General features: G+C 38.3%; 1 protein-coding gene across 2 annotated transcripts; it reads left to right on the forward strand.

Moving 5' to 3' along the window:
* The first annotated feature begins 4,612 nt into the window (after positions 1-4,612).
* Positions 4,613-19,166, forward strand: LOC117962698 (cornifelin homolog A-like). 2 transcript variants are annotated; one of them, XM_059014468.1, is made up of 4 exons: positions 4,613-4,727; positions 15,247-15,368; positions 16,727-16,863; positions 17,830-19,166. In XM_059014468.1, the coding sequence occupies exons 2-4, from the start codon at positions 15,254-15,256 to the stop codon at positions 17,947-17,949; spliced, it is 372 nt and encodes a 123-aa protein (XP_058870451.1). In that variant the 5' UTR covers positions 4,613-4,727; positions 15,247-15,253; the 3' UTR covers positions 17,950-19,166. The 2 variants fall into 2 exon arrangements, with proteins under 2 accessions (XP_058870451.1, XP_058870450.1); XM_059014467.1 differs by lacking the exon at positions 4,613-4,727 and adding an exon at positions 11,435-11,603.
* Positions 19,167-21,758: the final 2,592 nt, after the last annotated feature.

Here is a 21,758-nt window from a genome sequence, read left to right on the forward strand (position 1 = left end):
TTTCATATAACTAAATTCCAGCAGCTGTTGAAAGGATATTCTCTAATTATATATACAGCTCTGGAAAAAATTAAGAGACCACTGCAAAATTATCGTTTTCTCTGGTTTTACTATTTATAGGTATGTGTTTGGGTAAAATGAACATTTTTGTTTTATTCTATAAACTACTGACAACATTTCTCCCAAATTCCAAATAAAAATATTGTCATTTGGAGCATTTATTTGCAGAAAATGACAACTGGTCAAAATAACAAAAAAGATGCAGTGTTGTCAGACCTCGAATAATGCAAAGAAAATAAGTTCATATTCATTTTTAAACAACACAATACTAATGTTTTAACTTAGGAAGAGTTCAGAAATCAATATTTGGTGGAATAGCCCTGATTTTCAAGCACAGCTTTCATGCGTCTTGGCATGCTCTCCACCAGTCTTTCACATTGATGTTGGGTGACTTTATGCCACTCCTGGCGCAAAAATTCAAGCAGCTCGGCTTTGTTTGATGGCTTGTGACCATCCATCTTCCTCTTGATCACATTCCAGAGGTTTTCAATGGCGTTCAGGTCTGGAGATTGGGCTGGCCATGACAGGGTCTTGATCTGGTGGTCCTCCATCCACACCTTGATTGACCTGGCTGTGTGGCATGGAGCATTGTCCTGCTGGAAAAACCAAACCTCAGAGTTGGGGAACATTGTCAGAGCAAAAGGAAGCAAGTTTTCTTCCTATATATATACAGTACTGTGCAAAAGTTTTAGGCAGGTGTGAAAAAATGCTGTAAAGTAAGAATGCTTTCAAAAATAGACATGTTAATAGATTATATTTATCAATTAACTAAATGCAAAGTGAGTGAACAGAAGAAAAATCTACATCAAATCCATATTTGGTGTGACCACCCTTTGCCTTCAAAACAGCATCAATTCTTCTAGGTACACTTGCACACAGTTTTTGAAGGAACTTGGCAGGTAGGTTGGCCCAAACATCTTGGAGAACTAACCACAGTTCTTCTGTGGATTTAGGCAGCCTCAGTTGCTTCTCTCTCTTCATGTAATCCCAGACAGACTGGATGATGTTGAGATCAGGGCTCTGTGGGGGCCATACCATCACTTCCAGGACTCCTTGTTCTTCTTTACGCTGAAGATGAGTCAAAATTTGAAATATTTGGCTGTAGCAGAAGGCAGTTTGTTCACCGAAGGGCTGGAGAGCGGTACACGAATGAGTGTCTGCAGGCAACAGTGATGCATGGTGGAGGTTCCTTGTAAGTTTGGGGCTGCATTTCTGCAAATGGAGTTGGGGATTTGGTCAGACTTAATGGTCTCCTCAATGCTGAGAAGTACAGGCAGATACTTATCCATCATGCAATACCATCAGGGAGGCATCTGATTGGCCCCAAATTTATTCTGCAGCATGACAACGACCCCAAACATACAGCGAAAGTCATTAAGAACTATCTTCAGCGTAAAGAAGAACAAGGAGTCCTGGAAGTGATGGTATGGCCCCCACAGAGCCCTGATCTCAACATCATCCAGTCTGTCTGGGATTACATGAAGAGAGAGAAGCAACTGAGGCTGCCTAAATCCCCAGAAGAACTGTGGTTAGTTCTCCAAGATGTTTGGGCCAACCTACCTGCCGAGTTCCTTCAAAAACTGTGTGCAAGTGTACCTAGAAGAATTGATGCTGTTTTGAAGGCAAAGGGTGGTCACACCAAATATTGATTTGATGTAAATTTTTCTTCTGTTCACTCACTTTGCATTTTGTTAATTGATAAATATAAACTATTAACATGTCTATTTTTGAAAGCATTCTTACTTTACAGCATTTTTTCACACCTGCCTAACACTTTTGCACAGTACTGTATATATATATATATATATATATATATATATATATATATATATATATATATATATCTGATACGTTCTACACATGGGCGCTGTCACGGGTGACCCCGAACCAACTGTTATATGTAATAAGACATTGGATCCCTTCGCATGGAGGGTCTCAGTGGCTAGAGTTCACGGTTCCTCGATTGAGTCAGATTCAGTTGTATTAAGTTTGTCCACTGATGATGCGGAGGAAAACAAATGCTGGGTGCCTGCTGACATGAACAACAGTGAGTTCTGGCCCCCCACTGTGTTCTGGATGGATGGCATACCCCCTAAGGTGTCTCCGTGCGAGCAGAAGGAGATGCGTGATAAAAACATGTACAGGTCCAGAATGCTTGTGAGAGGCACAGAGTTAGCCCTGGTTCATGAAATGAGAAGTGATTCTCTTGTTGTGTGTGACTGTGACAGATGCAGAGGTGAATCACCCCAGACTGGGCCCAAGCCATGTCCAGCCTGCAGTCATTTAGTGAAACATTGTTTGAATGTGATGATTCCGAGGGGCTTTCTTTCTCTTTCTCTCATTTGAATGTAAATCCCAGAGATGTAAAAAGAGTTGAGTGTATGGATTGTGAGAGCGGCCACCTGGTAAAATGGGCACATCTAGGTAAATTAGAATGTGAGGAAGGTGTCCCTATTAAGCGTGTACAAGTGTCTTGTAGGTATAAAGTCAAGACCATGGCGACCCACACCTGTGATGCCAAACGCTGGATAAAAGGACCGGTGGTGGTTTTCGCTGAGCCAACTCGGGAAGAACCCAGAACAGAAATGGAGTCCTGCTGGGAACGAGCTGAAGCCTTGGACATGGATTGGATGATTTAAATATATTAATGAAATGCATGTACTATAATCATTTGTAATGTTTAATAGTTTTTAGTTTGTATTTGTAATATTTAATAGTTTTAGTTTATAACCGTTGCTGTAAGAATGCTCTCTCTGTATGACCCTTTAACTGGAGCAGGGACTGCCTGACACTTTAACTCAGTCAGCCCTAAACCGTCTCTTATCAAGATGGGCATAGCTCCAGAATAGGGTGCTGGAATTTCTACTGAAACTTTCTAGCCTGAATAATAGAATAATGCTATATTACTAAATACATATTAACATGCTTATTCTAAATGGTATAGATTGTTGTGGTAACATATAATCATAGGTAGTGATAATTATTGTTAGTATGAAATACTATGAACAATTTCTATGTATAAGATCATATGATTCACTTTGCTTAATATGATAGTATACCTGAAGCTCTTTTCTACCAAGATGAGCATAGTTAAAAACTGAGTCCTAATTCAATGAAAAGAATTACTGTGTGCTTGCATTCAAGAATTATAACTTCTGAATATAAAGGGAAAAGGAGTTAGGAGTATTTTTAAGGAAAAAGAAAAACAGAAAAGGATTAAAAGACCTCGCTTTAAGTAGGTTTCTGCTTGTAATTCAGTTTTAAAATAAGTAGGTGAGTAAGAACAACCTAGAGTAAAAGCAGACTCTAACTTAAGAAAAATAAGCATTGTCAGAAGATACACCACAAATAGAGAGCAGAAAAATTGAATAAAATCCTATTGTAATATTGCTGATATACTGCTGCTAGCAGAAAGTAATAAGGTTAGCAGCCATACGCTATAAGAAGTAACGTACTAGTTTGACTCTGAAGTTAAATGATGCAGCATAAAGAAAAGTTGTGGTAAACATACAAAATAAAAGGATTGAATAAATAATGAAGAATAAAAAGCAGGAGATAGGTTTTAGAAGAATAAACTATGTGACCTGTCTTCTTGAACTCTCTATCAGCCTGCCCTTGGAGAGATTAATATTAGCTGCTGGAAGGCCTCTTTGGTGGGAGGAAGCCGGAATTTTCTTATCGGAAGGATTATAGTATCAGGGGCCTGACTGCACATGTAGGGAGTTAGAATTGATGGTCTTAACACCTAAAATAACTAGTCGAAGGGCAAAGGAGGCATACGAGATATAGGTGTAAGGAGATTTATAGAAACATCCATCACTACCAAACTTGGCAAGGGAAGAGATGTCTTTAACAAACTGGATTTAGCCAGTATGAATATAGCTGAAACATACAGGGTCACCTGAGTGTCAATTGAGTTCAGGCAATTGGGGCCCATAGGAGAAAAAGGCATTACAACTTCACAGCTCAGTAAAATAGTTGGGTTTTTCATAAGGAGAAAACTCTATACTAAAAAAGATATAAAATAAAAGTTCCCTATAATACCGGCTAAACATACACCAGTAAGGAAAGAAGGAAACTAATTTGAGTGAGATGACATGAAGGAATATATTTTTGAAAGCCAAGTTCATGTAATCAATTATAACCATTATAAACTATAAACTGCTATATTATGATATAAACTGTTGGTGTTGCATATATTTAAAAACACCACTTTTCTTATATTGGTGTTGCATATATTTAAAAACACCACTTCTTTTTATAATACACACATATTAAGTAGTGAATCAAAACAGCAAGGATTTTGTGAACTCTGCTTTACCTAAATTCTTTAGATAAAGGAGGGGGCAAGGATGAGTGGATGAGATCATGGGCCAGTGTTGATTTATTGGTATATGACTCCAAGTGGGTCTGAAAAGTTGGTTGAATTCCTTATAGATTACTGTTCGCTAAGAGATAAGGACTGTCCATGGGGATTGATGATTGGAACTAATTGGGGCCTCTCATTGCTCGCAATGGGACAAAAATTGTATAAAAACCCTGGGCTGATCACACTGAGACCACCACAACCAAGACTCAGCTTTGCAGAGCCACGTGGTCCATCCTTTGCAGATCTCCACAGAACAGTCCTTCTCTTTTGTTCACGCTACTCTTCCTTATAATAGGAGGTAAGCATATTAATGGTAATATTGTATCTTGCATTTATTGGTTATATTGCTATGAGGTTTTGAAACTATGTTTTAGTATTGAGAGTGTTATATTGAATGTGCTGAAACATAGCAGTGGGTGCTTGTAGGCTTTGTGCTTAGCCAGCCTGAGGGCTGCACTGAATACATATAATTGTATTATGTTATTGAAATACTAAATGCTGAAGCTTGTAGTAAACTTAGGATTGCTAATTATTGTTACATGTTTTCGGGTCTTGGTAGTATGCGCAAACTACTAAACCAATATTAAAGGCATTTTAATAAAACGAAGGAGCGCTGATGTTGCTCTGATTCGTAAAACTTTGAATAAATGAGTCTGAGTGATTTTCTTGATTAAATGAAAAGGTTTTAAGGACACACCGCTCGTCCAGTGCTCGAACATAAACCAGTAGGAGTTTTAAACATCTCTGTCCTCCTTAACGTCTCCCCTGAGTTAAGAGTGTGTGCAGAGCAAATAATATAATAAAAGAGAACGTGAAAAGTGAAAACGTGACAGTGCCTAACCCATGGGACAGAAGGGGCACGTGCCAAATGCGGGTGGATTTGGTCTGGTGCGGGTAACTGCATTTCACATACTAACCCGACCCGTTTTATTGCTGTTTTTATGTATTTATTTATTTTGGTGCCCAAGGATGCAGGGAGTGGCAGTGCTGGCAGTGTGGATGCACTCACAACTTTCCTCTTGTCATGAGACTGGTTGAAAGCGTTGCCAGATCATGATGAAAAAAAGAAAAACCTCTGTACAAGTTCGAAAAAAAAACCCAGATTTGAACCGAACTCATCCAGATTTCTATTTTCACAACATTGATATGAAATGATGGAAAGGGGCTATATTGAGCATTCCTACAGGTAATTTTGAATACATAAAGTTTAGTAATATGCAAATTATCCAAATACTGTGATTGGCTGTAAAACGTGTTACTTTTAGTGAATACTGGTGTTTGAGAATTATATACAAATTTAGTAAAACATGAATAGACAATAAAAACATCAAAAGTAAAACCTGAAAAGAAAACCGCAACTAATTTATTGTTAAGATCATGACCGGAATTACATGAGGCAATAGCATCAATAAATGCATTCGTATTGCAATAAAACTACCCACATTTCCAAATGTTTTAAATTTAGTAAAATATCAAGAACATAATAATCATAGTTCAAACAAACATTTTAATTCAAATATAGCAGATTCACATTTATAAAGACTACGGTGTCTGCAACTAGACATTGTCAATACTTTGATTTCGCCTTTGAAAGCCTCCTCAGCTTCAAAGGCTGAGTATTTCTGCTTATATGGTAGAGCCATTGTGAACGCTTCCTTCTCTAAGCGCTTTACAGCAAATAGAGTTTTATGTACGGTGGCCCTGAAGTGCAAAACACAAATACAAACCGAAAAACACACACACACACACACACACACACAAAAATGCAAAAAACACAAATAAAAATATATAAAAAAAACACAGATTCAAATAAAAAAACAAAAATACAAATCAAAACTACACAAAAACAAATCGAAAAACACAATGCAAAAAAACAAAATTAAAAAAAAAAACAACACACACAAATCAAAATCCCAGCATCAAAACTAGTGTCTGAACTACTGCAAAGCACGTGGATTATATTAAAGAATGTCTGGAAATAGTATCATTAAAACAAACAAACAAAAAAAAAACTGTATGTATATATTTATTTATTTTTATAGGAGAAAAAAAGGGGATCAATGCCACGGGTCTGTGTGGGGAAGAAGATAACCAAATTAGCTCATCAGTCCGAACCCCATTACAAGACCACCGCTCAACAGCTTTGGGGTAATTTGGAGGAATACATAATGTAGCGATCCGTGTATCGTGTTTGTTTTCTGTATTCCCCCTTGTTTCCACTGTCCGTCCTGTTAATACCCCCGTATTGTGTCCCCTCCCCTCCCCCTGTATTACCTGTAGTTGCGGGTTCGCTCTGTCCCTGTGACTATGCGAGCTATCCTGCACGCATGGTGCGCTCTGGCCCGTCATTGGCTGTTGGTTGTGTTTGCCCATTGGTCATAGTGTGCGGCTGGGGACCAATGGGATAGCTGTTCGCGCCGGCACTAAATTAGCATAAAGGGGTGGGGCTAAATTATAAAAGGGGGCGTGGCACACTCCTTGTGGTCGTTTCAAAGCAAGCAGCTAGAGCAGAGAGATATACTAAATAAAGCGTTGAACCTAAAAGCAGCGTGTTGTCTCCTTCTGTTCTGCCTACTGCGTGAAACGCTGCAATAACAATGAAGAGCAGGCACTTTCCTGGATGCTAAGGCCACAAGCATTCAATTTTGTTGTGAACGAACCTGCTGTTCAGCAACTAAAAAAAAGAGAGCCATCATAGCTTATTTGCAGCATCACCGCCATAGAGAGAGACCAGAAACAATAGTGTATGCTGGGGAAAGACTGAGCGCTCAAAGAAAGAGGCCCTGCTAATGCAGTTGTAACAATTGACTTCCACTGTGTTTGGAGAACCATCGGCATCGCGTATCGTTACCTCATATAGCACTGGAGCATTTCAGTGCAATTCAGAATTGTTTTAAATGTGAAATAGACTGAAAATAATGTGTAGTATTTCTAACTATGATTAACCTACAGATTAGACTGTACGTTACTGTTGATCTGATGCAAGCCAAGTTAGATGAAAGGGGGAGATAACAGTACCGCGACTCTTAAAAGGAAGAAAATGCCTTAAAAACATTCATGTCACATGTGCTACAGAGGGAAAACGCAATATTGGACGTTTTTGAAAAATTAATATTTCAAGCATTTATAAACGTGCGTTGAATGTTCATGTTCTATTTGTAATAGTTATATTACTATGAGTAGAATTGATTTAAGGGTGTTTAACTGTATAGTTTTTGAATAAAAGAAACATCTTTAAAACAGCCATGCCTCATCATTTGTTATTACATTTCAAGATGGTGTGTATAGCTATAGTAATATCTGCAACGGCGGGTCTGGGAAACCTGAACTGGTGTCCTTATTTATTTTTTATATATTTTTTTGAGTGACACATTGCCAGGGAGGGCTATTGAAGAACGTTTTTTAAAATTAGCCTAAATTTGAGTAATCTGGTGGATTCTGGGAGCCAGTTACAATAAGTGTGGGTTCAATGTACTGATACATTTAAGACCTGTCCCTTTCCTGCCTCTTACCCTGTAATTAACCCAATGGTGTAACACTACTCGTTTTACTAAAGTCATCCCTGTTCACCTTATAGTACCCAGATTAACTTTTAAAAATGTATAACAATTATATAAACCTGTTTAACTCAGAATAAGTATAGAAATGAATATATACACCACAATGTATGTGTTTATCTTTGAACGATCAGAAAGTGAAAAAGGCGAGTCAATTTATGTTTTTTTTAAAAGAAAACAAAAACGATTGGACAAAAGACACACGAACATACTTCCATAATTTCCAGTAACAAACAGAGAAGTAATTGTTTGCTGTTGGTGGAATGTCCCTACATTATGAAAGTCTGTCTATTTTCTACATAAAATGAAAAGGCTCAAATTATCAATTAAAAAAAAAAGATTAAACTTACCTAGATATGCAAGTATTTATACATTATACTAACTTTTTTTTAAGATTAATTAATTAATTAATTAATTAATTAATTAAATTGATTTGTTAATCATGCGCCGACTTCACCGTCTTCAGCTGCTTGCGAGTCTCTGAGGTAACTAAACGCAAGCTCGAGGAGGGTTGAAGCCCGGCATTTGCGCGCCAGAACAGCTAGCTCGCGCATGAAAACACAACAGCAGTCTTTCTGTGCGCGTGTTATTATTAAAGCATTAAAAATCGTTCAGACTCTCTCAACCAATCAAAACACTGGATTGATGAAGATTCCTGGGTGGTTGAGCACGTGTTCAATCGACACCACTAACACCAGAGGAGCCGCCAGTGATATCTTATCGATTATTAAATTATAGGTGTTTTACTGGATGCAGATTTATTTGGAGAATGCTTTACTGTATAATTTTGGAGAAAAATAGGTATAAATGTGCTATGTCGTCACACCGTCATCCCTGGTCCTATGAGCCACAACCCAGCAGGTTTTACCGGTAACCTGTAACCATTAATTTCTAAAGACTTGCAACAGTTTTATTTTGACTAGTTAAGCAGGTAATTTGTTCAATTAAATAATTAAGAGATCATTTTGAGCTGACCCCTCCTGATTTAAATCAGATTAAATTGCTAAATTGATCAACAATTTATATTCTTCAGAAATTGATGGCGTAGGCCTACTTATAAAAAAAACGCTGTCTTGTGGATCTCCAGGATGAGGGTTTTTCACCCCTGCAATAAGGGGTATATTAAAATGAGTTCCCTCACTGCTTATGAAACTATATGTGTTTTACTACCAGTAGAGTTCAATTGATGGTGCTCTGCTGAATAGTTTTCTATAAAAACGTCTTTCAAACAGAAATGTCACATCATGTGTCTCAAAGGGGAAAATGCAATACGGGGTGTCTCAGAAAATGCGCACCTCAAACATATTTAAAAGTGTGTCGACTGTTCTATTTGATTATTGAGTTGTACTTGTTTGTCACAAAGGGAAATACAAAATGGGCGGCTCACCAGGGGTGTAGTGCCGGTGGGTCGCGGGGGAAATGTTTCTGTTCAAAACCTCAGTCTCATTCACTCTTAAGCGTCTGCAATAGGACAGCGAGACGAGTTGATTCTGGAGCAAACCATTCAATATATGAGAGTGAGGGAGTGTTTGTACATAGGATTAATAATAATAATGACGGCGTTTTAATAGCGACCCCTCCCTTATAAATATAGCACTACACCACTGGTGCTCACATTACTTCACTCTCAGGGTATATCTGTGTGTCACACATACATTGTGACATTAATCTGGAGGCTTGTGATTAGCATCGCTAATTCTTTTTCTGCTACCCTGTACATACCATTCATTTGCGTCATACTGATAAACTCTGTCTTTGAACCTCCAGAGAAGTTTCTGACAAACTTGTTTCTGAACCGGAAAGGCAAGGATAGCGTGCGCTTACACAATAAAAAAACCAAGGTGACGTCACAATGAAACCCGATTGAAAGAAAAGCAAATACTTTTTTTATTTATTTTTAGCATTGTGATGAAATTCCATTGTAATAATAATAATAGCAGCAGCAATTGAACACGTCACCTGTACATTACCTAATCCATTGCTTTGATTGGCAAGTCTACTATCACCGCATTTTAAAGTGCTAAATTGTGAAAAAAATATACAACTCTCCTATAGATACAACACCTATATAAGAACATAAGAAAATGTACCAGCTGGTCCGGTTCCTCTTCGCTGAATCATCTCAGAATTTGTCAAGCTGAGCCTTAAAGACCCGTGATTCGGTATCAACAGCATGGCGTTTAGCTGTTATCCACAGGGTACATGGATGCTGAATCTGTCTTTAATTTTTAAAGAAGACACTCTGGAAATATGAACATAAGAACATTCACGAACGAGACGTTGTCCATTCATAAGAACATTCACGAACGAGAGGAGGCCATTCGGCACATTCTAAGCTCGTCCAGTTAGCAGCTGTTTGACCTCAAAACTCTATCAAGTCGGGTCTTAAGGGATCCTAATAATTCTGTATCCACAACATCACCCCTCTCTGTGTGAAGAAGTGTTTACGCCCTTGTCTTAACTTAAGGCAATCGCCACTTCATTTCCAACTCTGCCCGCTGATTCAGGTTTTTCGTACTGTTCTTAAAGTACTGTATTGTTTCAGATCTGTGTCATTTTAAACCCTCGATCGTGTCCCCTCTAATTCTACTTTGTCCACTAGCTTCCCCGCACTACTGTGGTAAACACGATCCCACTATAATATTATCAGGGATTTATGACCGAACCCTACCTGCTGCCTGTGACTCTCTGGACCCAATTTTTCTGTAACGTTACTTGTATTTACATTCAGTTAAACCCTGTCCAGACCTCACATAGATATTTCTTTTTTTAACGCATTTAGTAAGTATTTTGAAGGGAGGGGTTATGTTACTGACGCACAGATAGATAAATTGACAACAGAACTGGCAGAAGGCACAGGTGTCTTTGTCCATCCATCAACAGTCTAAAGCACTTGACCATTGTTCCACAGTCCAGTTTCTGTGTTCTTGTGCATATTTTAGCCTTTTAGTCTTGTTCGCATTTCTTAACAGAGGTATTCTTACTGCAACACATCCTTCAAGTCCTGATTTCAAGAGTGACCTTCGTACTGTTAATGGATGGACGACACCTGTGCCTTCTGCCAGTCCTGTTGTCAATTCAACGCTTGTCTTCTTTCTATTCAAGTATTGCTCGTCCTGGTTAGACAGCTTTTTGGGTTTGTCAATTACAGATGATGTTTCTCTGTGCTTGTCGATTATGCTTCGGATACCACACCTTGAAAATCGAGTGATGCAAGCTATTTCACTCAATGTTTTTCCTTCTTTATGCGAGTCAAGGTTGTTAGAATAGTGAAAACACTAGTGGAGGCTTCGAGGAAATCGCTGATCCTCATAATAAAGCAGAAAAATGCAACATGTCTAAGACTTTTGCACAGCAGTGTGTGTAAAAGTTCCGTGGATTTTTACAATAGCATAATGTACAGTGGAACACTAGCAGGGGGCAGCGAAAGGGATAATTTAATCTCGTATTTCACTTTCAACGCCTCCAGTTTTTACATGCTGGCGAGAAGAGGGTGTGTAAAACTCGCTTTTCAACTTTTTCGTGGACGTTGACGTGCAGACACGGTCTCTTTCTGTTCAGTCATACTGCAAACTCAGGAAAAGATCAAGCAAACGCAAACAGCAGAAAAAGCCAAGGTAAGGACTTCTCATTTTCTTATACCATTTTAAAAGCAGTGTACATGTAGTTTTCTTTCATATTGGACACATAATAATAATAATAATAATAATAATAATAATAATAATAATAATAATAATAATAATAATAATAATAATAATAATAATGTGTCATTTTGTGTGTTTCTATTTGCATTTATATTAGCCTTTAGAAAAATAAACAGACTACAGGCTGAGGCATATTGGATATCATTATTGCGAGGTGTGGGGGAATATAAATACTTTTAAACAAATATTATATCAATATTATCATAGCGAAGCGTTAACAAACTTTACAAAAATATATTTCTGAGTAGCTTACTCAAGTGAAACGTTTTAAAGGTAAACCTCTCGTTTTTTTTTCATTTCTTCTTCTTATTATTATTATTATTTATTTCTTAGCAGACGCCCTTATCCAGGGCGACTTACAATCGTAAGCAAATACATTTCAAGCGTTACAATACAAGTAATACAATAAGAGCAAGAAATACAATAACTTTTGTTCAAGTAAAGTACAAGTTTGACAAACCACAATTCAATAATACAGCAGGTAATAGTGATAGTTACATCAGGATATGATTAAATAGTGATAGTTACATCAGGATGTGATTAAATACAAAGTACTACAGGTTAAAAACTTGGCAGATTACAGTATTCTGAAGTACAGGATTAAATGCAGTAAAATAGGGGCTGATAAGAGCAAAATAAAGCACATTTACATGAAGGGTGATAGTGTCCCAGGATACAAACAGAGCTCTTCTACAGGTGCTCTTTGAAGAGGTGAGTCTTAAGGAGGCGCCGGAATGTGGTCAGGGACTGGGCAGTCCTGACAGTCTTCACCACAGATAAAATTATAACTGCGTTATAATTAACATTAACAGACAGTCGCCTACTTTTCAGTTGCGAAAATGCATACCTGTCAACATTGAGTTTTCAAAATACGGGAGCTGAAATCAAACCTTTGACAACCCGCGATAATAGCCCTTAACAAAACTGTATTTAATAGCGTTTTCTTTTTATGAGTAGAAGAACTAAGATACTTACGAAAAAAAGAAAACGCTATTAAATACAGTTTTGTTAAGTGCGATTAGCGGCTGGTCAAAGTTTTGCTTGTTCCCAGCCTGAGGGCTATGTGAACTTGCCTCGCGCATTGAATGCATGCCTGCCACAGGACGTCCCTGGGTCCTCTGCTCTGCACAGACGGGGATTGCAGACATTAAAGATTTGCAGGCATAAGGGGGTTTAATAGTAGAAAACGGGAGAAAATCTGTCCCGGGACATGTCCGGGAGAAGGGTCCAAAATTCGGGAGACTCCCGGTGAATACGGGAGAGCTGACAGGTCTGGAAATGGGCTAATTTGGATTTAAAATTAACCCAAACATTTTTTAACATATGAAAATTAGAATCGGGGACCGGAAATGTTTTTTTTTTTTTTTTAAACTGTCACTAAGCCTTTCGTTGCTGTGTGTGTGTGTGTGCGTGTGCGTGCGTGCGTGCGTGCGTGCGTACGTGAATACATTTGGAATATTAATATTAAACCTGATTGTCAAGTCTGGGTTGTCCTTTTCTAAGTTTATAATCAAGTACATCGCACAGGTCTCGCAGTGAAATACTAGTTTACATAATGGAGAAAGTAAAACTGAAATGAATAACCTTCAATCACAGTGCGTCCTCTGTCCTGGGTTCTGACTTGTACTTAAAGGTGACTTGATTGAAGTCTTTAAAATGAGAAATGGAATAGATACAGTTACCCCAAGACGCGACTTCGAGTTTAGCGCAGAGAGAACAGGAGGGCATAAATGGAAGACGAACAGAGTTTAGAACAGAAGGTAGGAAGCACTTTTTTGCACAGAGAGTTCAAAATGCATCGAATAGCCTAGCGTGTGAAGTAATACAGGACCTAAAACACTGGGAACATAAAAGAGACTCGATTCTGTGCTTTTAAATACGTTCCCCCAGCAGGGGAGAATGGTGCGCTAACAAGGGATGATGAGCCTTGATGGGCCGAATGGCCTTTTCTCCTTCCCAAACGTTTCTTTTTCTTAAGGGCTAGGTATAGGGTTTGTCAACTCCTTTTAACATTTTAAAGACTTCAATCAAGTCTTTAATTCTTCTTATATAAGTTCTCCATCTTCATATGTCAGCCCTGGGATTAGTCTGGTTGCTCTTCGCTGGACTCTCTCCAGGACCACAAAGTGGTGATCACAATTGACTGTTTATCAGTTATTTCTGGACCAGATAAATCCTGAATTAACCATCTTTGTACTGCTGTCAAATGATTAGTTAAATGAACGCAGTCAAATGAGCTGCTGGAGGACTACACAGGTGCCTTTGTATTTTGCACACAGTTTATACTGTTGGTCTATTGTTTTAGACCAAGAAGAAGCTCTATTTGCAAATTCCCCTTGGAATTTTTATGAGAGTCAGCCCAGCTTTCAGTTGTTTAGATGCAAAAAATAATAATAGATTCATCTCATGACCAGGTAGATTTGAACGTGGCAGAAATCTGTTTATATCATTTAAAAAAAAAGAGGTGTGGTAAAGCACAGGGAAGCACTGTAAAGCACAGAGAGGTGTGGTAAAGCATAGGGAAGCATTGTAAAGCACAGAGAGGTGTGGTAAAGCATAGGGAAGCAGTGTAGAGCACAGAGAGGTGTGGTAAAGCATAGGGAAGCATTGTAAAGCACAGAGAGGTATGGTAAAGCATAGGGAAGCATTGTAAGCACAGAGAGGTCTGGTAAAGCATAGGGAAGCATTGTAAAGCACAGAGAGGTCTGGTAAAGCATAGGGAAGCATTGTAAAGCACAGAGAGGTCTGGTAAAGCATAGGGAAGCATTGTAAAGCAGTGGTTAGGGCTCTAGACTCTTGACCGGAGGGTTGTGGGTTCAATCCCTGGTTGGGGACACTGGTGCTGTACTCTTGAGCAAGGTACTTTACCTAGATTGCTCCAGTAAAAACCCAACTGTATAAACGGGTAATTGTATGTAAAAATTATGTGATATCTTGTAACAATTGTAAGTTGCCCTGTATAAGAGCGTCTGCTAAGAAATAAAAAAATTATATATATATTTATTATTTATATAAATTTATTATTTATATAATAAAGCATGGTAAAGTAAAGTATGGTATAATAAAGTATGGTAAAGCAGATGTAAAAATATGGCAAACTATGGTAGATGCATAGTATAACCATGGGAAAAGCATGGAATGAAACATGCACAATTACCACAGGAATCTTTTGTAAGGGAACGCTAAGCTTGCAGTTACTGTGTCTGGTTTGCTATTTCTGCTGCTGGCCAGCCTTGACCGCACGTCTCTTTAACACATATGGTGGCAGTGTGGGATAGCAACCCAGACACAGTAACTGCAAGTTTAGCACTCCTGCGCACTTTTATTATATAGATGCTCAGGTATTTTTCTCCTCATATTCCAGTTAAAACTAACTACATGCTCGAAGCTAACTGGCAGTTATAACCTTGGCTGACATGAACCCATTCCTAAACACACATCATGCAGATCGCTGTTGTTTTGTCCCAGTTTGAAAACCTTTCTGTTTTCCTCGTACAATGTCCTGAAGTTATCTCTTAACTCACCAGGAAGGTGTTTCCTCTTTTTGCTTGTTTAGGGTCAGCATGGCAGCTGCTCGTGTGGTAATGACACAGCCCCAGCTAGTGACCGTGAATCAGCTGCAAATGTCAACTGACTGGAGCTCCAAAATGTGTGACTGTTGTGAAGATATGCAGATCTGTAAGTCAAAACCTCTTCACTGAGTCATTTCAAAATCACCTGGAAGAACTTTTTTTTTCCATTGGGGGAGGGGGGGGGGGGGGGGGGGGAGGTGGTGGAGCTGACAATAAGTAAATTGACAATAATCTGTAAACTGACAAGTCAAGAAATCACATTTGACAGAGTTGTCCGATTTCAGTGATCTTAGTGTCTATGTGTATGTTTTTGACCATGCTGAAACTCATGCTGCTCTAAAAGCCTCCAATGTACCTGTGATATCTGATCAGGATGTGTTTATGTATTTTGACTAATCTTTTAAATTGATTGTTCTGGAGCCTAGGGTTTGCAAATTAGTATCTAAATACAGTAACTTGTTTTGACTATATTTTGCATTAAGTACTTTTAACTGGTTCCAGTATGAAATACTACACTGGAAGAGAAGTATATTAAATAAAATATAAAGAAGAATGCAAAACAGTTGCTATAGTCAAAATGAGGTACTATATTTAGGTGCTAATTTGCAAGCCCTAGGCGTCAAAACAATAGGTCAATTCAACTGATGTGCGGAAATACATACGCACATCCTGATCAGACACCACAGGTTCATTGGAGTTCATGAGTTTCAGCATGGCCAAAAACATACACATAGACACTAAGATCACTCAAATCGGACAATATCAATATCCAAGCCAAGTGTCATGTTTGTATCATCATGTGAACATTAATCTGTTATTATAAATGAGCACTACCTCCATTTTAGTTTGCAAATCATTCATTATTAACTTATCACAATGAACCAAGCAAGAATAAAACATTTAAAAAGACATGTTCCAGTCATTTCTAAAAAGTCATCAGGGTCATCTTATGATGTATTTTTTGACTGGTTACAAACTCACATAAGCCCTGCTAGTTTGACTGCATCATCTGTGTTCTGTATTTCAATGTGTGCTGTGCTCTATATTTCAACGTGGGGTTTGCTGTGTTCTGTATTTCAATGTGTGCTGTGTTCTGTATTTCAATGTGGGGTTTGCTGTGTTCTGTATGTCAACGTGGGGTTTGCTGTGTTCTGTATTTCAATGTGGGGTTTGCTGTGTTCTGTATTTCAATGTGGGGTGTGCTGTGGTCTGTATTTCAATGTGTGCTGTGTTCTGTATTTCAATGTGGGGTTTGCTGTGTTCTGTATTTCAATGTGTGCTGTGTTCTGTATTTCAATGTGGGGTGTGCTGTGTTCTGTATTTCAATGTGGGGTTTGCTGTGTTCTGTATTTCAATGTGTGCTGTGTTCTGTATTTCAATGTGGGGTTTGCTGTGTTCTGTATTTCAATGTGGGGTTTGCTGTGTTCTGTATTTCAACGTGGGGTTTGCTATGTTCTGTCCCAGGCTGCTGTGGGCTGTGGTGCCTCCCTTGTCTGGAGTGTCAGACTGCATCTGAGTTTGGGGAGTGCTGCTGCCTGCCTCTGCTCGGCCCCATCTCCCTGGCTATGAGGACTGGAGTGAGGGAGAGATACAGGATCCAGGTACCGTAGTGGTGACATGATGACCATGAAAGTGCAAGACTATCTGCAGGCCTGCGAACAGAGATTTCTTTAACGTAGTGTAGTGCAGTGAAAATGCATGTTCACTGAATCATAGAGTTCTTTCATAACTGCACATTGATACCTACAGTATACAGTGACTGGGTGTGCATGGTGTGGACTTATTTAGTTTGCTGCAATACATTTTTTAACATTCATCTTTAAGGATAAGCTCTTGCACAGTTAATACACATTTCTACATTTTTAATGCACACAATCCTATGGTGACCTATTTTGTATGATTGTTCTGGGGCAAAACTGACCACTGAAACTATGAGTCTCAACCCACCAAAAACCACACGAACGAAACAGACCAGGGAGGTGCATTTTTAGATATTTGTTTGTTTGTTTGTTTCTCGTTCTCTCTTCTCCCCTCTCCTCAATACCGCTTGGAAACTCTACACACCCTCCAACCATGATTTATCCAACAAAACATGACTAGACCGTTAATTGTGCCAGTTGGCCGCGTTTCAGGAGACATCTAGTGGTCAAAATTCGACATTGCAAATACTAATTCTCTTTATTCAAGTACAACTGAAGAGCAGCGTCTGAACTCGTATTTGAGTTTTACAATAAGAACCACTCAGACTGATTGCAAAAACCATAAAAAGATAAAGATAGTTGTTATATTTTACTGTTATTTTAATCACAATCTTTCCCTTACAGAAACAAAAGGCATTCGCCACTTGTCTGCTTGACTCAGTCTCTTCTAGTTTCAATAACACTGATGAAGGCACTGGAGCCCAAACGCTGGTCTGCTTGACTCAGTCTCTTCTAGTTTCAATAACACTGATGAAGGCACTAGAGCCCAAACTCTGGTCTGCTTGACTCAGTCTCTTCTAGTTTCAATATCACTGATGAAGGCACTAGCTGTTTGTGAGCTTGACCCTGTCTGTCTTCCCTTTCCAGGGCTCCATTCTGGATGACTGCTGCATGTTGTGCTGGTGCTACCCTTTGATATGGTGTCAGATGGCTCGAGAGATCAAGAAGCGCAAGGCTGGCAGTGTTATGCACGTCCAGATTGCTTAGTATAAGAGCCCAGGATCGGAGCAGGAGGAGGGGGCTGGGAGCCCTGCAGGAACCCCCTCAGCTTACAGCACAAGCAGATGCAGCAGCAGCTTTCTCATCGATTTTATATGGAAGTGTCTATATTCACTGCACCACCTAGCAGCAATATATATATATATATATATATATATATATATATATATATATATATATATATATATATATATATATATATATATATATATATATATATGCATTTCTAAGTGATTCTAAATAATTGATCACCAAATAGGGTTGTATTGTGGAATTGCTTTTCACTTGAGCATTCTCTTGTAGTGTTTGGTGCACTGAATCTGTGCCCAGGATTAGATGTAGTGGGAATTTGACAGGCTGGTTTCACAGATTTCACATCACGGATATACCAGCGCTGTCCGAGGTGCTGAAATCAAAATTGAGAGACAAGCTGTGTAAATTGACCTGTTCATTTTTAATTTGCTTCCAAATTGCTTCCAAATTTGCTTCTGATTGGACCTGTGGATATGGCTATATCATTTCTTCTGCCACGTTAGAGTGGGGATAGACATACATTACATTTAAGTGGTCTTCAAAAGTTTACATACCCTCTATTTGCAACAATGTTATTTCCCAATGTATTAAGTGTAACAAAAATTGTTTGATACACTATATCTACACAGCAATGATATCTGTATTGTAAGTGTGTTGAACACTCATTCATCTTACCAAGTGGCAGTTACAAATCTGGTGAATTAACTGAGTTAAGGCACAGGGTACAAATATTTATGACTCCAAACTCTATGAAAGTCAATGGAGTTAATTCATATTAGTACCCTTTGCCTTTACTTGGTTAATTCACAAGATTTTGAACTAGTACAGTGTATCACACTTAATACATTGGGAAATAACATTGTTGCATATATATAACTATAATCTTTATATAGCTTAATGTTGGAAGATTAAAATTGTTGCCAACTGATTTAAATCAAAGAATTTTAAACCATGTTAATGATTCTTTTAGATGGGAAATGTATAAATTAGAATTACTCTTTTGTAACGTTTCACTAATTAAATGCAGATGTTTTGTATTACAGTATATAATTGAATAATTGTGTTGTTTGGGTTTAAATATCACTGGGAAAGTGCAATTATCTTTAACACTAAGCACATGTTCGTTTTTACTTTTAACCTCCATAATTAATGAATAAAAAAATAACTGTCAATCATTTGGAGTGGTTCACTCAGAGTTCAGTCAAAGCAGCCAGTGTCTGTATATTACATCTTAACACAGACCTGGAGAGTTCAACGAAACCCAAACAAGCTAATTCCAGTCATTCAAGCCATGAAGAGGCACCTGATCTGATTGAGATCAGTCGATTGAATGGGACGTTGTCAAGCAAAAATCATCCCATAGGAATGGGCCAGTAGCTACCTGCTAGCCTCCCAACAGGTAGAGTAAATTGAGATGAAGCGCTTTAAATGGACGCTAGAGGGCGCTAAAAAGCGGTGTTGAAATAATAGTATTATTATTATTATTATTATTATTATTATTTCTTAGCAGACGCCCTTATCCAGGGCGACTTACAATTGTTACAAGATATCACATTATACAGATATCACATTATTTTTACATACAATTACCCATTTATACAGTTGGGTTTTTACTGGAGCAATCTAGGTAAAGTACCTTGCTCAAGGGTACAACAGCAGTGTCCCCCACCTGGGATTGAACCCACAACCCTCCGGTCAAGAGTCCAGAGCCCTAACCACTACTGCACACTGCTTTAATAGTAACACAGTTAGGTTTAGGGGTAGAGATTTGGTTAGTTGTAAACATTAGGTTTAGGGGTAGCGGGTAGATTTAGGGGTTTGTAGGCTAGTAGGTACCTACTGGCCCATTGATATGGGCTGATTTTTGCTTGATAACGTGCCATTGAATCGACTATTCTCAATCAGATCGGCTAGATCGGTCCTGGTTTACACCGAAACCAGGACCAGGGGACACACACAGCTGGAAATGAGGTGGAGACTTAGAACAGACAATCTAAGAGAATATTAAGAGGAAAGGAAACCAGAGAGACAGACAGTGCGCAGACTTGAGTTACATGTAAATCAATCTTCAGAATTTGATGGATTTCATTTTATTGAAGAAAACATTTTTTGACAGCAACACCTCTCGTTAACAGGACAGAAGCATGGCCAAAGGGAATAACTTAGCCTCCACACAAGAACACCCCTTACAGGCACACACCACTGATAAATAAAGCACCGGAAATGAGGGTTCGAGAATTACCCCATCCAAACTGGATCCGTTCTAGAAAAGTCCATCTAATTCTAGAAATTAAAAGCTTAGGTAAACAATTATTTTTTGTATTGCTGAAAATTTTAGTTTTGAAGTTTATCTGGATAATCTTAGAAGGAATGCGTTTTTGCAAGTCACTGTTGACATTAGTGTCAGAGACCCGGTGAGTCTGTGTAACAGGGAGGTGCTCACTGTGTGTGCGTGCGTGTCTACAACACCTCTGCGCTTAGATGCGCTTTGCAGACACATAGTTTCAATTCCTCTTGAACTATAAAAATCAGAACAGCTGCGTTTTATACCGGGCGGTTATCAAGTCATTTCAATTACGGGTATTAAAGTTATCAGCACTTTAACATCATTACTGATGATCCCATGCTTCTATTATTTAATATCCAGGTATTAAACAGATATATATGCACTATTGATAATATTGCTAGTGCTAATATGAGGTAAGATTTTTGCACTAATATTCTACTATAAGGGATTTGTATAATTCTCAATTGCTGTTGATGTTCAGATCATAGCATTTTATACAGTGTGGTTTTAGACTTGACCACTAGAGGTCACTAGAGGTGTGCATCTATAGTTTCTGACATTCAGCCAGGTAAACTTGCACAAGCATGGTTATTATGCGAGTCTTACATTGTGTATTGTGATCGGAAAATACTGACATCATCTGGGCTGGCTGCTAGACAGCGGGAGTCTTATTAATACTCAATACAGGCAGCAAATAATGATAATAATAATAATAATAATAATAATAATAATAATAATAATAATAATAATAATAATAATGCCACTGACACAGTTCAGACATTATTATTATTATTATTATTATTATTATTATTATTATTATTATTATTATTATTACGATTTATTTATTTCTTAGCAGATGCCCTTATCCAGGGCGACTTACAGTCGTAAACAAAAATACATTTCAAGAATCACAGTACAAGTATTAATACAATTAAGAGCAAGATAAATACAATGACTTCGGTTCTAGCAAGTACAAGTATATGACAAAATACGATTCAATAACGGAGCAGATAACAGTGTCAGTGAGAGTTACATCAGGATATAATTCAATACTAAATACTGCTGATTACTTCTGCTTTCTGAATAGGAGAAGTGAAAGAAAGCTAAAATCCCCTCCACTTCACCAGTAACTTTTTTTTTTCGAGGTTTCTTATTCTAGGTTTATTATAGTCATTCTGTACTACTGATAAACGTCATGGTCATCGACTTTTCCATCATAGCTCTGATTCTGAATTGACCGCGTGGTATAAATCGGTCCCGAACGGGGTGGTGGGGTCTGGAAGTCGGTACCGAACCATGACAGTATAGGTTAATGACATAACCACAGATAGATCATTGATGCGGTCCAGGCTGATTCCCGTGTAGTGCAAAAGATCCGCCATTTTTTAGATCTATTGCGATTTTCCAGAGGCACACAAATGTGGGCAAATGTTAATTTGGTTTTGCTGCCCCCTTTCTAAAACTCTGAAACGAAACT

Source organism: Acipenser ruthenus, chromosome 48, assembly GCF_902713425.1.
Source record: "Acipenser ruthenus chromosome 48, fAciRut3.2 maternal haplotype, whole genome shotgun sequence".
In the NCBI taxonomy this organism is placed as follows: Eukaryota; Metazoa; Chordata; class Actinopteri; order Acipenseriformes; family Acipenseridae; genus Acipenser; species Acipenser ruthenus.